This window comes from Diabrotica virgifera, chromosome 2 (assembly GCF_917563875.1).
Source record: "Diabrotica virgifera virgifera chromosome 2, PGI_DIABVI_V3a".
In the NCBI taxonomy this organism is placed as follows: domain Eukaryota; kingdom Metazoa; phylum Arthropoda; class Insecta; order Coleoptera; family Chrysomelidae; genus Diabrotica; species Diabrotica virgifera.
Window position 1 is genome coordinate 184,102,768 of NC_065444.1, and position 17,505 is coordinate 184,120,272.

Sequence of the window (17,505 nt, forward strand, 5' to 3'; positions counted from 1 at the left end):
CTAACTTTTTCTGAAAAAATTTCGCCCCGGAACCCCCTTTTTCACCCCTTTAAAGGGGGTAATTTGTGGTTTTTGCGGAACGTAGCCCTTCCTGTACCTTTTACAAAAAACATTTTTTATAGAAATATGAAGAGGACTACATTTTCTATGATTTATTTCCCGACAGCATATGTCTATCATCCACCGTTTAGCGGGGGTGGCGCCCCAAAGTTGACAAGTTTTTAAAAAAGATGTTTTTAAAAAAAATATATTTTTCCCTAACTGTAACGGAAATTAGGAAGAAATCCTGCGACAATTATTCACAAATAAGTGACTGATTTTTTGGTATAGGTTTCACTTAAGGGTAATTGGCCTATTTTTAATTACAGGGTGTTACATTTTAAAAAACCCCTTTTTATACCATCTGAACCGTTTATGCTAGAGTAAAAAGACTTTCAGCAATTACCCACGTACTGGTGCTATTTACAAATTGGTATAATTTACCCCCATTTTTTCCTCGGAACCACCCCAAAAAAAGAAGAATTAATAAATAAAGTGATTTTCTTGAAATCCTTCACACACAATGCCCTTTATTAATATGCTTCATATATCATTTTGTGCACGTTATTATTACCCATGCATGGACACCAAAAGCGATTTCCTAGTGCAACCCCTGTAGCCAAAAATAAATAAATAAAATGGGGGTTGAAAGTATTTTTTTGTTTTTTGCTTTTTGATCCATACGGGCATATGCTTCATCAATAGTGCTTTTCAAAAATATATATGGTTATTGCAACATTCCTGCGGAAACCACCCCCATCCTTGAAAATATACTGCAAAAACTACCCCTATCCCTTGGCGAGCATATTTTTACGATTTCCTCATTACTTATGCATTCTTTTTAAACAAAACTTATACAAGATTAAAGACCACTATTTATTCTAAAAATTAGGTTCTATTCATTTTTTTCGTATAAGCAACCGTTACGGCAGCCGTAAACTTCGTGATATGCTTTGGAGGGCTCCAGTTTTTGTTTTTTATTTCGTCACTTGTTTGTTTAATTGATAAAGTACTTATGTAAAATAAAACAACATAGTGTAAGCTACAAATTATGACCTATACACATTTTACATTCTTTGCCCCCCAAAGCCACAGTGGTGGCCCAAAATCAATTTTTGCATATTTTCGCCACCTACACGCATTTTATTTCATTAATGCTACCTTAATAGCACAATATTCACCCTTAAGTGGTCGCTAAGCAGTGGCGAATCCAGAGAGGGGTGATTGGGGCGATCACCCCCCTCAAACCAAAAGTGATATTATATTTAAAGATTATAAAAATATTCATTTATTTTTATAGAAATACTTATATTATTATTTTTATAATGATGGCGTACTTTTTATGTTTTAGCGACAGTGGCGGATCCAGCATCGTTAAGGGGGGTGCCAATTGGCTAAATTTCTATAAAAATAAATGAATATTTTTATAATCTTTAAATATAATATCACTTTTGGTGTGAGAGGGGGGGTGTTCGCCCCCATCACCCCTCCCTGGATCCGCCACTGCTTAGCGACCACTTAAGGGTGAATATTGTGCTATTAAGGTAGCATTAATGAAATAAATTGCGTGTAGGTGGCGAAAATATGCAAAAATTGATTTTGGGCCACCACTGTGGCTTTGGGGGGCAAAGAACGTAAAATGTGTATAGGTCATAATTTGTAGCTTACACTGTGTTGTTTTATTTTACATAAGTACTTTATCAATAAAACAAACAAGTAACGAGATAAAAACCAAAAACTGGAGCCCGCCAAAGCATATCACGAGGTTTACGGCGCCACTGTGCCGTATCGGTTGCTTATACGAAAAAAATGAATAGGACCTAATTTTTAGAGTTAATAGTGGTCTTTAACCTTGTACAAGTTTTGTTTAAAAATAATACATAGGTAATGAGAAAATCGTAAAAACATGCTCGCCAAGGGATAGGGGTAGTTTCTGCAGTAAATTTTCAAGGATAGGGGTGGTTTCCGCAGGAATGTTGCAATAACCATATATATTTTTGAAAAGCAGAATTGATGAAGCATATGCCCATATGGATCAAAAAGCAAAAAACAAAAAAAAATTTCAACCCCCATTTTATTTATTTTTTTTTGGCTACAGGGGTTGCACTAGGAAATCGCTTTTGGTGTCCATGCATGGGTAATAATAACGTGCACAAAATGATATATGAAGCATATTAATAAAGGGCATTGTGTGTGAAGGATTCCAAGAGAATCACTTTATTTATTAATTCTTCTTTTTTTGGGGTGGTTCCGGGGAAAAAATGGGGGTGCATTATATAAATTTGTAAATAGCACCAGTACATGAGTAATCGCTGAAAGTCTTTTTACTCTAGCATAAACGGTTCAGATGGTATAAAAAGGGGTTTTTTAAAATGTAACACCCTGTAATTAAAAATAGGGCAACTACCCTTAAGTGAAACCTATACCAAAAAATCAGTCACTTATTTGTGAAAAATTGTAGCAGGACTTTTTCTTAATTTCCGTTACAGTTAGGGAAAAATATATTTTTTTTAAAAACATCTTTTTTAAAAACTTGTCAACTTTGGGGCGCCACCCCCGCTAAACGGTGGATGATAGACATATGCTGTCTGGAAATAAATCATAGAAAATATAGTCCTCTTCATATTTCTATAAAAAAAAATTTTGTAAAAGGTACAGGAAGGGCTACGTTCCGCAAAAACCACAAATTACCCCCTTTAAAGGGGTGAAAAAGGGGGTTCCGGGGCGAAATTTTTTCATAAAAAGTTAGTCTTATAATAAGCACCCCTTGATCTACCAGAAAAAAAATAAAACCGGACTTGTGTCCATTTTGCAAGGTTCAACCTCTGTTTCCTACACTAATTAGCTTTTAGAAAAAGTTATTCTTACTAAACTTAAAGACAATAAAAAATTGAATGCACTATTTACTCAAAGTACTAAACTAATTTTAATTCAAAGTGAGTTATGGGTAATTGAATGTATATTTTTTTCGATGAGTACTCAAATCTCTGTATTCAAGGTTAAATAACGAGAAAACATGCATTTGATAAAATATTCCTGCTAAATACTTATCAAATTACTTCAGAATACCTAACAAATGAGCTCCAGAAGAAGTTAATAGCATCAAAATTAAGCAAGTTATGATGAAACTAAGAGAGCCCTTTCGAATTTTTTAGGAAAAAGTGAAAAATAAAACATACGCCATTTCCACAAAAATTAAAATTTATAGTAATCCTTACAAAAATTTCTTTGTACTAGCATAAGTAATGATTTTAACAATTTTCACCGGTTTAGAATGTATATTTTTGAAAAAAAGGTATAATTTAAAAAAATCAGAATTTTTAAAATTATCCTCATTTTCATTTTCTTTTAATAATAACTGTAAAAATACTCAATATACGTAAAAAATGGTATATAACCAAATTTTAGTTTTTTCTATATCAAATATTATGCCTTTTTACCATTTCTGTAGGGTGAAAAATAACATTTAGAAACGTTTAAAGCTTAAATTTTGCTGCGAGAACCATGTAACCGTGGCCATTTAATCTTTGATTTTTAAAAAAGTAAAGGGTTTAAAAGATTAGGTTCAACGCGTTTTAATAGCCTTTAGAATTACCTTTCAAACTGTTGTTAGGTGAATCTGATATCTTAAAAATTAACGGAGTTATTAAAAAAAGCACTAACATTTTTTGGAAAAATTGATAAAAGATAAAGTTTGAAAAAATTTTTTAGCATCAATTTTAACGCTATTAACTTGTTCGGTATCTCATTTGATAGATATTTCTAAGTACTTTCACAAATTTTTAATAAGTTTATGTTATAAAATGCATCATTTTCCCGTAATTTAAGCTTGAATACTTAGATTTGGGTACTCGCCGAAAAAAATATGCATTCAATTACCTATAACTCACTTTTAGTTAATATTAAAAGGATTTTTAGTAAGAAGTATACATATTTTGTTTTTTATTAGCTTTAATTTTGGTAATAATAACTTTTTTGTAAAAACTTATAGTTTTTGAGTTATCTATAAAAAATCGGTTAAAAACATGCATTTTTTTACGAAAAATTAAAATTTTTGATCTTTAATAACTCAAAAAGTTTTGATATATTTTAATAACTTTATATAACAAATTTTGCTTAGAATTTGTCCCCCTATCTAATTTTGGGGTTATTTTTAATAAAATAATTTTCATCCCGAGAAGGGCTGGCATCCATCTAAAGAGTAAAAGCGCAAGTTGGCACCGTGTCTCCTTTGTTTCTTGAGATATCCTCTAACCACTCACTAATGTTCATGCAAATGGATGGAGGTTGAACGAAATCGGAGGTAATAGCTCATATCCACCTTCAGTGACTCCACTAATTGGTCCGTTTTGATTTGGCATAAAAAAATCGGGAAAATCACCCCCTAATTAAAAACTTAAATAGAATTAATCCTTACCGCTTCACATGTTGCTTTATTTATGTTGTGTCTATATGGTCTGTAAGTTTCATCGATTCAACCTGCTTATTTTGAAAAAAAAATGGTTTTAAAATAAAATTTTTAAAATTTTTAATTTTGAAAAATTGATCTTTATTAGTAATACCAAAAATCTCAAGAAGTGATAAAATCTACGTTTTGCTTTTCTGAATATTTTGGACTTTTTGTTTTCCTGTTACACAAAAATCGGTTATGCTATGGCTGTTCAAAATTTGCATACACTCGGGATTAGTGACTCGTTCAAGCCATTTTAACTACAGCCTTTTCAAAAATAAGCACTTCGAACCGCTGAGACTTACAGATCGTATAAAAAATAAATAAGTAAAGTAACCTGTGAAGCGGTTACGATTAATTTCATGTGATATGCTAATTAGGGGGTGCTTTTCGGGATTCTTTTTACCAAAAAATAAAAGGTACCAACAATATTTTGAGCATAACTCATTTACTTTTAAGGTTAGAAGTTTTTTTAAAAAACAAAAATAAACCTTTTTTTAAACACGTTAAAAAAGTTGAAATGAGTGTTCCCCGAAAAGTGTTCCGTTTTTTGGTTATTTCTCGATGAAATATTTGATTTGGAATTTGACGAATACGAACCTACTTTTCATTAGCTACAACTTTGCCTGTACTGGGTACTTATTAACTATGTGTATGCCAAATTTCATGTCAATCCAAGTGGTTCTTTAAAATTTAGAGGTTTTGCAATATTTTACCGTTAAAGAACGTACTATTTAATAACTTAATACTTTAGAAATACAATAAGGTATTAAAATATTAAAAAGTGTAGACATATTCTTCTATGTATTATAGTTGTTCCATTTTATCTTTGCTCAAACGTGATGATTAATTTTCAAACAAGTTAAATAATATAATTATGTGAAACATACGTCGATAATAATATGTAATAATATCATTGATACATATATTTGTACTGTCAATTTATAATTAGGAAATGGCTATTATGCCGTGGACGTATTTTATACAGTTTTATTGTTCATTCATATTTAACTATATTTAACACAATATAACTTTATAAAATAAACACAATATAAGTTATAAATTCTAATAAACACAACAAATGCGCTAATGTCACTATCACTGAAAATGATAAACGTCAAAATTCATAGTAAACATGGTATCAAAGACATGCCGTATTGTTTATCCTTCTTTAACTTACTGTGGTTTCTATGGACAAGCGGCTTAATTTTGCGATACTAGTTTCTGTGAGTAAAAAAGAGACCTAGTGTAAAAAGTAATTCGTGAATAATTTCATGCATGGGCAAAGATAGAGTGGGAAAACTATAAAATCTATTTACTAATACCTACTTAAATGTACATGTTAGATATTATAAAACATTTATTGTTAAACGAGTGGCTTGCAATCTAAATTATATTTGAAAATTTTCATGTTCAGTGGCCAAATTACATTGCAATCAGCAATTTCGTTCTTCCTCAATGCCCATATTTTTTTGTATTCGATTTACGTAGCTCCGATAATAGAGTACAAGTGCATTATGATAAGAGTAAATATAAATTTGGTCACAATATAATATTCAATTTTTTAGCTGTCATATATTTATCCTTTAACACTTTCCTGTTTTCTTGAAAAACCTTCAGTTTTTCTCCATCTACATCCCATTGTTATACCAATATTTTTAATGATTATATTTTTCTAGTAAAGTTTACTCATTTTTTAGTACTTCTAAATTCTTCTTCATAGTAGACCTTTTTTGCTTATCTATATATTAATGAAACTTAAAATAGGACAAAACCTCGCAATTTTTACAGAATAGATAGATTTGCTTGAAAATTTGAGAATAAGTAGTGGATAGTCCAAGGATCAAAATCTATATGAGTCCGAAAGGCGCTTTTACCATGGGGGTGGTTGCCACCCATCTCGGGGGTGGAAATTTTTTATTATACATATTTTGACCGCAATAGTTGGTAAAACATTCATTCTAAGCAAAAAACGTTCAATACATTTTTTTGATAAAATTAATAGTTTTCGATTTATTCGATATCGAAAATGTTAGTTTTACATCGAAAAAATCAATGTTTTTAATCAGTTTTCTGCTAATAACTCAAAAAGTTTTCGTTTTATCAAAACAACTTTGCTTAACAAAAATGTACCTTTTGAAAAAATAAACAAAACCGTTTTTTCTACTTCTCTTTAAGACCAATAGTAATCGAGCTATACTTTATTATATGTTAGCTTTTCTTCGTCAAATGCTAAATATTGTAGTTTCAAAGTCAAAAGACGGGAAAACTATGCATGTTTCGAGGATAACTTGTTTAAACTAATTTAAAGTATTTAAAAATATCTCTCTACAGAAATAAAAAAAGTCTCTAGCTCAATAATTAAGTGACTTATAATGAAAAGAATGTCAGTCCCTATTTTTTTAAGCGAAAAAGTGATTAGAAACAACCCCCTAATCATCACCCTAATTTAAAGTAGTCATTAACCTTACTTGGTCTTCTTTATTTATGTACTATTAATAGGTTCTAGAATCTAGAAGTTTGGTCGGCTTGGAATGACTAGTTTTAAAAAAATTGGAGTTAAAAGCGAATAACGAATTTTTGTAGTTTGGTAAATTTGGCTATTTTATTCAGAATACAAAGATTAGCATCAGATATACGAAAAAAATGTTTAAATATAAAATTGTAGCTTATTTAATTCCCAAGAAGTTGGTTTACAAAAATTTTTTCTACGGCAAAAATTGAGTGAGCTATTGACAATTACACTTGTAATAACATGCAAAAATCACCTTTACCAACCCTTTCAAAGTCACCTCTTTTTGCTACTGAGGATTTCAAAAGGATTTAATATTAATAGCCAAATAGATCTTGTAAAAACCTAAAAAATTCTTTTTTATCAAACTTTCTAAGATAAAAAATAAAAAGTTACGGTTAAAAAATCAATATATTTTTTTGAAAAAAAAAAGGAGAAATCCTATTAAAAGCATAATAATGTAAGTTAGCTGTGTTTTTAGTCATTAGCCTTATTCATTCTTTTTTATTTATGTATTATTAATAGATTCTTGAAGTGTGATCGGCTTAAAATGATTAGTTTTTAAACAACTGGAGTTAAAAGCGAATAACGAATTTTTGTAGTTTGGTAAATTTGGCCATTTTCTTCAGAATAGAAAGATTAGCATCAGAGATACGAGAAAATGGAAAAAATTGTAGGCTATTTAATTCCCAAGAATTTGGTTTAAAAAATTTTCTACGGCAAAAATTGAGTGAATCGTAAATGAGTATAATATCGAAAAACATTGATTTTTTCGATATAAAACTAACACTTTCGATAGCGAATAAATCTAAAACTAATAGTTTTATCAAAAAAATGTATAAACCATTTTTTGCTTAGAATGAATGTTTTTATCAACTTTTGCGGTAAAAATATAATAAAATATTTCCACCCCTGAGATGGGGTGGCAACCACCCTCATGGTAAAAGCGCCTTTAAACATCATATAGATTTTGATCCTTGGACTATCCACTACTTATTCTCACATTTTCAAGAAAATCGATCCATTCTGTAAAAATTGCAGTTGAAAAGTTTCGGTTCGTGTACTATAAGCTAGAGAAGCATGTTTACAGTTGCCTTTAATACTTCTGAATATTTCTTTTTATCTTCATTTTAATTTTCTATGTAATTTTTTTACTAAAAACTTATTGACCAGCAAACTACTACTGCACTCAAATTTTTCGTTTATACTTCAAGAGTTCATCATTTGCGCCACATTTTTCAAGAAATGTAAGTTAAGAAAGAAAGTAGTCGTTAGCTAAAACTATCTAACACAACCATAAACTAAATGGTGATTTTATTTTATATTACGTCATTTTAATTTTTGCATATTTCCCCTTTTTTTAACATCTTATAAAATGCACCTATAAGCATTTTTGTTTCTAATTGATACGCCTATGCCAATTTCCTCCAAATATCCAACGTCACATTTCGATACAACAAAATTGGAAACTTACCTTTCCCTCTTCACTGGCTGTGTCTTCCCCGTTGGAAATTCTCTGAGAGGAGTTGGGAGGCGGAAGAGGCAATTCCCTTAGGGTAGCATAATCGCCGTCGTCTTGGTCCATTCCTGGGATGGTGCTTCTTCTCACGCTGCTCTTTGTGCTGGAAACAATAAGAGAGAATAAGGTAATGTTAGGGGTGGCATCCGACAAGAGAGACGGACAGGTTGCGGCAAGACATGGGTTGACTGGCTGTCATAAGTTAGGATAACTTCTTGGCTTTGGCTGTTCGAAAGAAGGGCCTTAACGATTATAATCTAAAGAAAATATTGATTTGGCCTCTAATATGCCGCCTTCATGCTATGATTGATGACATATAAAAAATTACTTTATCGATATATTAGCGATATAAAAATAATTATTTTTTTAACTAGTTGTTATATTGATGTAAAAAATATCCTCTATGTGATGAATTAAATAAAGTAAAGAAAACATAAAGTAATTTCTATGAAACTTTTTCTTCTGGCATGTCAAGTTAAATATTTACCCCAGGCTGTGGGTGAAAAAACGTGATATAATTCAGGAATTTTTGAAACCTACCAGGTGTTGTAAAGGACGATGCCAGGAATAACTTATACTAAAATGTAACCAAAAATATTGTGCGCTTTTTTTTAATTGCGATTTTCATTTGTTAAATTTGCAATTTTTATTGATTTTTAATTTTGTAGCTTAGGATATTGATTTTAGAGAAAAACTGGTTAATAGAAAGTTGTAGTAAATTAAAAAACCTACAATTTGAGGTACGGTAAGTTTAATTTGGTTAATTGGTTATTGCAAAACAGCCTGCGAAAAGTCCAAAATGGCCGTTTTTTCAATTGCATTATTTATTGTACAAATATATTTTTTTATTTTTTAAAGCTTTAAAATGAAGATCTTTTAATTTCAAACGTAAAAAAAATTGTAAAGAGGTCAAATGTCGAAGGCTATAACTTTTTGAAAAAAAAAATCGTAGAGAGTTGGTGAAACATCTAATCTCCTTCAAAAGAGTTATATTTTCATATTCTGATGTAAATAAATGCGCAAAACATTTTTAAACCTCTAATTTTTGGATTTGAAAATAAGGGGGCAAATTTCGTTATAAACATTTAGAGCTGAAGCGGCCCTGTACATCCTATGAGTTTTTAACTTACATATTATTGTTGCTGAAGATGAAACGAAGTTTTATAAAAAAATAAAAAATTTCTACGACCAACTGAAGCCGAGATAATTTTTGGGTTTGAAAACAAGGGGGCAAATTTCGTTATAAACATTTAGAGCTGAAGCGGCCCCGTATATCCTATGAGTTTCTAACTTACAGATTATTGTTGCTAAAGACGAAACGAATATTTATAAAAAAATTAAAATTTTCTACAACCAACTGAAGCCGAGATAATTGTTTTTTTTTCTTAAATCATAGTGCCTTTATTTATAACAATTAAGAAATTATTTTACAGTCATTGACTAAAGAAAGACTTATATTATCTTAAAATAAAAATTATTATAAAATATAATTACATTTAATTATTAAAAATTATTTTTTAAATCGGTGCTTTTGCAAGCGGCCGAATTTTGCAAATCGCCCGGCTCGCTTCAAATCCGCACGCTCGGAAAATTTTTACGTAACTTGTATTACATTTTGACAGAAAACAATTTAATAATATTACCATTATAATATACAGTCCATTTACCACTGTATTTTTTTTTCTTGATAAACTTTTATATGTGAAATCCAAAAAGAATAGTCACTACAAGAAGAAAAAGTTTTATATTGTATATTATAGTAAGAAGTAATATCATTATTATTATATTTATATAACAATGAAAAACTTAAAAATATTGTTATATATTTCATATATATGTATCATTTTTGTAATATTATTTCTTCAGAAATGAAAGTTCACATATAAAAGTTTATCAAGAAAACAAATACAGTGGTAAATAGACTGTATGTTATAATGGTAATATTATTAAATTGTTTTCTGTCAAAATTTAATACAAGTTACGTAAAAATTTTCCGACCGCGCGGATTTGAAGCGAGCCGGGCGATTTGCAAAATTCGGCCGCTCGCAAAAACACCGATTTTAAAAATAATTTTTAATAATTAAATGTAATTATATTTTATAATAATTTTTATTTTAAGATAATATAAGTCTTTCTTTAGTCAATGACTGTAAAATAATTTCTTAATTGTTATAAATAAAGGCACTATGATTTAAGAAAAAAAAAAAAAAACAATTATCTCGGCTTCAGTTGGTTGTAGAAAATTTTAATTTTTTTTATAAATCTTCGTTTCGTCTTTAGCAACAATAATCTGTAAGTTAGAAACTCATGGGATATACAGGGCCGCTTCAGCTCTAAATGTTTATAACGAAATTTGCCCCCTTATTTTCAAACCCAAAAATTATCTCGGCTTCAGTTGGTCGTAGAAATTTTTTATTTTTTTATAAATCTTTGTTTCATCTTTAGCAACAACAATCTGTAAGTTAAAAACTCATAGGATGTACAGGGCCGCTTCATCTCTAAATGTTTATAACGAAATTTGCCCCCTTATTTTCAAACCCAGAAATTAGAGGTTTAAAAATGTTTTACGCATTTATTTACATCAGAATATGAAAATACAACTCTTTAGAAGGAGATTAGATGTTTCACCAACTCTCTACGATTTTTTTTTCAAAAAGTTATAGCCTTCGACATTTGACCTCTTGGGATAAACAATTTATAATATCTAAGCAACAAATTCGTTAATCTGGCTTTACAATTTTTTTTACGTTTGAAATTAAAAGATCTTCATTTTAAAGCTTTAAAAAATAAAAAAAATATTTGTACAATAAATAATGCAATTGAAAAAACGGCCATTTTGGACTTTTCGCAGGCTGTTTTGCAATAACCAATTAACCAAATTAAACTTACCGTACCTCAAATTGTAGGTTTTTTAATTTACTACAACTTTCTATTAACCAGTTTTTCTCTAAAATCAATATCCTAAGCTACAAAATTGAAAATCCAATAAAAATTGCAAATTTAACAAATGAAAATCGCAATTAATAAAAAAGCGCACAATATTTTTGGTTACATTTTAGTATAAGTTATTCCTGGCATCGTCCTTTATAACATCTGATAGGTTTCAAAAATTCCTGAATTATATCCTGAAATCGACCTATTTTTTACCCACAGCCTGGGGTAATTACGTTTATATGGAATTAAGTCACAATTGATTGGAAATAAAATTACATTTTATAATTTATTGAAGACCTAAGTGGAAGACAGGGGTATGTTACAAAGACTATCTTTAGAGATATGGGCAGTTAAAGTTTTTATTCCTCTACTTTTATCATGAAAATATTATTTATGTTATTTGGTTTTATTTATATAGCTATAAGCATTACTTTACATATAATGTTGATAATTTGTTTTTATTGTTAGTATTTTTTCTAAAAATAAATAAAAACTGTACATACCGCCTTCTTCCATTACTTTTAGTTCGTATAACTATCCTTTATCTGAATGGATCAAGGGGGTATGTGGCATGAAATAATACTCTATAATCAGTTTTACGGAAATTTATGTAATTGAACACAAATTAATCTTCTTCTTCATATGTCGTGCTCGATTATTGAGCGTTGGCTATCAAACTGGCTATAGTAATTTTGTTAATGACAGCTCGGTAAACGGATACGGAGAATCGGTTAAACCATTCTCATAAGTGTCTAAGTCATGACGGTCTTCTTCGACCTGGCCTTTCTTCTTCCGTCTACCTTGTCTTGTATTATTAAATGGAGTATATTATACAGAATGAGTTTTATGTATGGAAAGCCTCAATTATCTCGGAAACGGCTTGCACGATTTTTTATAGATTTTGGTGACAAAGGGTTTTCTAATGCGGCCGATATAATAGTGACAATTACATTGTTGTCAGAACTTCCGTTTTTCTGTAAATCTGATGAATTCTCTTATTTCAAATGGAACACCCTGTATATTTTTGCGCTTTGAAGTCCTTAAGAAATGCTGATTATTTTTCGTGTTATATTCCCTATATCTAATTGCTATAATTTCGTAGTTATTTAGCTACATTTATTTAAAAAAAAATTTAAACAAATTTAAAAAATCATTTTTTTTAACCCGGGTACATATTTTAGGTTTTTTTGATCATTGGAAACAAAAGAGGTCCTTTGTAATTGTTGTCTAAACTTAATAGTTTTCGAGTTATAAACAATTTAAACCTGAAAAAGACGAAAAATGTTACATGCCTCCTTCATCCACTAGAATATCTCTTATTAAGCTTTTTAGAGGTACAGTATCAGTGTCATATGATAGTGAAGTTACATACCACCTTCATTTACTAAGAAACTCAAAATTTTAGAAAATGTTACATACCCCCTAGTCATGTTGATTAAAGTTACTTTCGAGTATTTGTTACAAATCTTTACTTTTATATAAAGTAATCATTTGCAGTATTCGTTACTTTGATTACTATGATTACTTTTGTTACTTTTGTATTTGAGTACCGGTAATCATATCGAAAATCGTATTTCTCAGTAGGTAGTTATTTTGTATAAAGTAATAATTGACAGTATTCGTTACTTTGATTACTATGATTAGTTTTGTATTTGAGTACCGGTAATCATATCGAGAATCGTATTTCTCAGTACGTAGGTCTGTATAGGTATTCCGATATAACAACGACCTTCACCAATCTGTTTAAGAGATAAAAATGATTTGATTACTATGATTACTTTTGTATTTGAGTACCGGTAATCATATCGAGAATCGTATTTCTCAGTAGGTAGGTATTTTGTATAGGGATTCCGATATAATAACGACCTTCACGAAGTACGAAGTAATCAGAGTAATCAAAGTAGATACAATAGTCGTTACTCGCTCTGATACGATTGGTACGAAGTAACGAAGTAATCAGAGTAATCAAAGTAATCAAAGTAGATACAATAGTCGTTACTCGCTCTAATACGATTGGTATGAAGTAACGAAGTAATCAGAGTAATCAAAGTAATCAAAGTAGATACAATAGTCGTTACTCGCTCTGATACAATTGATACGAAGTAATCAGAGTAATCAAAGTAACGACTTGCCTCTCTGTATAGTAATCGTTACTTTCCGTATTCGTAAGTAACGAGTACTTTGTCACGAAAAGTTACTTTTTCAACATCACTAATACCCCCTTCTTCCACTTGGGTCTTCAATTATTACTGTTGTTTGACGTTTTTATTTCCACTCCGGAAATCGTTTTCAAAAAAGATTATTTTAATAGTGAGGTTTTATTATAACAAGTTGATTAACGGTCATGCTTTTTTAAACTGATAGGTAACTTACTTCGACCATTAGGTACTTTCGGCAAAAGTACAGCAGTTTAATCAAATAAGTAAAAAACGACCCGAAAAAAAATCAGTAAAGAACCAATCAGATATAAAATAGAAATTGACGGTGTCGGTGTTGAACAAGTAATGGAAATAAAATACCTTGGAATTACATTGTCAAACTACGGAGGCCTGGACAAAGAAGTGAGAAATAAAGTACAAAAAGCAAATAGATTGGCAGGATGTATTAATAATACTAAATGGCGAAACCGACATATTAACACTGAGATGAAGTCAAGCATTTTTAAAGCCAGTGTACGACCAATAATGACATATGCATCAGAAACAAGACTCGATACAGCCACAACACAAAGACTACTAGAAACAGCAGAGATAAGAGTACTGAGAATAATTACAGGAAATACGCTGAGAGATCGAAAGAGGAGTGAAGACATTAGAAGAAAATGTAACGTACGTTGTATAAAAAATGGACACTAAATAGAAAAAAGAATTGAATAACTACATAAGCAGAATGAGGGAGACTCGTGTGGTCAAAATAGAAAGAGATAAATGACTACTCGGTAGAAGAAGTATCCGCCGACCGCGCAAAAGGTGGAGTGACAACCTTTGTAACAAAAAAGAAAACTTCTGTCGGAGTGAAAGTAAAGAGAATGATAAACTCCAACAGAAGTAAGAAAAAGAAAGAAACTTAATGTAAGCTAATGTAAGAAAAAGTAACAAAAATGTGTCAAAAATACAGGTGGCTTCTACGTTGAGAAGCCGAAGTAATATACTCCTTTTTGCAGTAGTATTAGTAGAGGAGGATGCAAAGAAGAAAAAAGTGGGATGATAATAAAAGTATGAATGGACAGAGTTAAACTGAATGGAGTTAGGCTAGCGAGAGATGCAAGAGAACGACAACTTGACACTCAAAGATGGATACGGCCAATTTGCATGCCTGTCAAAGACGGTAGCTTAAAGTAGATAGGGATGATAACGAAGAAGGGAAATACTAAGATAAGAATAATGTACTGAAAATGGATAAAGATGAATAATTGCTAATGAAGAACAAATTGAATAAAACCAAATACATCATGGGCGCCAGGAAATGATCTTGGATCACCTTCCCAGGTATCTTTCACTGCTGTCAAATATTAAATAATATATTAAATCAGTAAATGTGAACATAAAGGAATAATTAGAAATGATATGCAAAATAAATAAACATTTGTTAAAGATAACTACTAGATTTTTGACAATATCTGAGTTAAAAAATGCATATACACTGACTCTAACATGACAAAAGTTATCGTTAAACAAGTGATATCCAGATAACAACAATAATGTTATCTGTTCCAAAATTATATACCTCTTACTTATACATAGGGTACAACTCACATGAGACTTTTACCAAATAGTATATGGTTTATATAGTACGCTTGCTACGTACAAGTAAAGTAAACCGACAAATATGAGAATAATATAAATAAATAGGCACAAGCCTGACTAAGAGAAAATATAATAATGAATTAAGCAAAATTAATGAATGAAAGTTAAATTCCTTGATTATATCGGACAAATCTAGTGGCTTTAAAACATCGTGTTCAGTGCTCATTATAGAGAGATGTTTCAAACGCTCTTGTCCCATCATAAGTCGAAGTCGATTTTTAATTAACTTAAATTTTGAGAACGATCTCTCTCCACTTCAGTTAGTTAGCAGCATCAGAACTATATAGGTATATACGAAGTGTCACTACAACGTTTGGAAATGCATCATTCAAATTCTTGTCTTTTAGCAGTCGGTACATTTGAAGTTTTAACTTATATCTGATGAGCCGATTTCCTCTTTAAATGAACTGAACAATTCTACAAATTGTACCAGTTCGACACCTAGATTTTCATCTTAATCATTGCTATATAATATGTCGGTAAGCTTCAGTGAGTGAGCTTCAATTTCATTGGGAGTTAATTTTTCCAAATAATGTAAAAATCCAAAATTTGAATGAATGGATTCAAATGCAGAAAGCCTCTGACTTAAAGAGGAAATGATCTATAATAGCGATAAAATTTTGGGCCCTAAATTTCTCTAATGTCATCATTTCAGTCTTTGAAATATTCCTTAAAAGAATATAAATTCTTTAAGTGATCTACCTAAGTGCCGCAACTCCTGAATTGAGGTCTATATTTGGATCTTGGAAAACACGACTTGTCCTGTTTGTAGTCTCTAAGATTTCATTCCAAAATATCACAAACATTCCTGTTTCCAGTAAACACATTCGATTATACAAACCATTTGCATCGCTACGAGTTTCAAATTGTTGCTCATCGTCTTCTGAAATTTTGGATAATGCTCCTTTAATCTGATTATAACCTTTAACTAGTTTTTTTGCGGCGTCACTTCTAGATGACCATCTATTAGTATTTACTCTTTTAGAAACAATAATATTTCTGCCACGATCGGCGTTGCTCTAGCTTAAAGACGCTTTTAAACATTCGATTAACAAGTTGTATCTATTGCAGAGGAAGTGAAAAATACGTATAATTCATATAGTCCTTCCAGGAAATCAAAGAATGCTATGGCAGCAGGACAACACTCAGCTGCAGCTTTTGCAACTAAATTTAGAGAGTGAGCGGTACACGGAATCCACAACTCCAAGATATTATGTTATCTAATTTTGGCCTGAACACTATTGTATTTTCCACTCATAATTGAGGCGTTGTCGTAGGACTGTCCCCTGCAGTTTTTCAAATCGATATCATCTTCTTGCAAGAATTTCATTAGAGAATTAAATATATCTTCTGTTTAATGATCGTGATTTGGCAAAAATACATTTTCAACGGGAGAGACACCTTCTATGTAAGGAAATATCACAGTTAATTGATTGACAAAAATTAATAGGTATATGTGAATAATGTGCTGATTTTTTTTAAGTTTGGGGCTATGTGGGGGTCCTGGGCAGCTGCCCAGCCTGCCCCTCCTTAAATCCGGCCCTGGCCATGTCGAAAGGAGGAATAATCAAAGATAGCCAGGGAAAATGTTACAGTGGATTCCTATCAACCGTAGAAAAAATGGAAGACCAAGAATATCGTGGAGACTAGAAGTAAATGGTGACATGGAAGATAGGGGTCTACAAGCAGATGACTGGAACGATCATAAATACGTTGGAAGCTAGGGATGCAAGAAACGACGACAGCTGTAATAAACTCGTTATAAAAAAAATCAACACCACTCAAATTAATATCATTTGCACAATTTGTTATCATAAATGATTTTCTAAATGAGGCTAACATAGAGCGAGTAAAATGCGCCCGAATATGCACCGCTGATATTTATGCTTTTTTTAATGAAAAAAAGCCATAAAAATACTGTTACTAGCATAATCTTTAAAGCGACTATGAATTCAGCTAATTGTTAAAACCATGATTAAAATTTTAACGCCATTTATTAAAAAAAAACACATTCTCTGTAGAGTTAAATCAAATGAACACATACCGCATGTTCATGCCAACATCAAAGCCGTTTCAAATCTGAGTGGCAGTGGACTATTTGTTGGTTTCATAATTATTACCGCAGCTTCATTTTGTAATCTCCGCTACAAAACCCACACACCGCAATGATGGTTTTGATCTTTGACCAATAAAATAAACTACTTTGCCATTTTGCTAAATACTGATCAATTGGTATAACACTGAT

The 17,505-nt window shown here is 30.8% G+C and overlaps 1 protein-coding gene across 1 annotated transcript in view; it reads right to left on the bottom strand.

Moving 5' to 3' along the window:
- The window catches only part of LOC114331856 (protein tincar), an 841,442-nt gene that overhangs the window by 17,127 nt on the left and 806,810 nt on the right, over window positions 1–17,505 (bottom strand). The window contains exon 11 of the mRNA XM_050642976.1: window positions 8,476–8,623. Coding sequence (XP_050498933.1) covers window positions 8,476–8,623 — 148 coding nt within the window. The remainder of the gene's footprint in view (window positions 1–8,475; window positions 8,624–17,505) is intronic.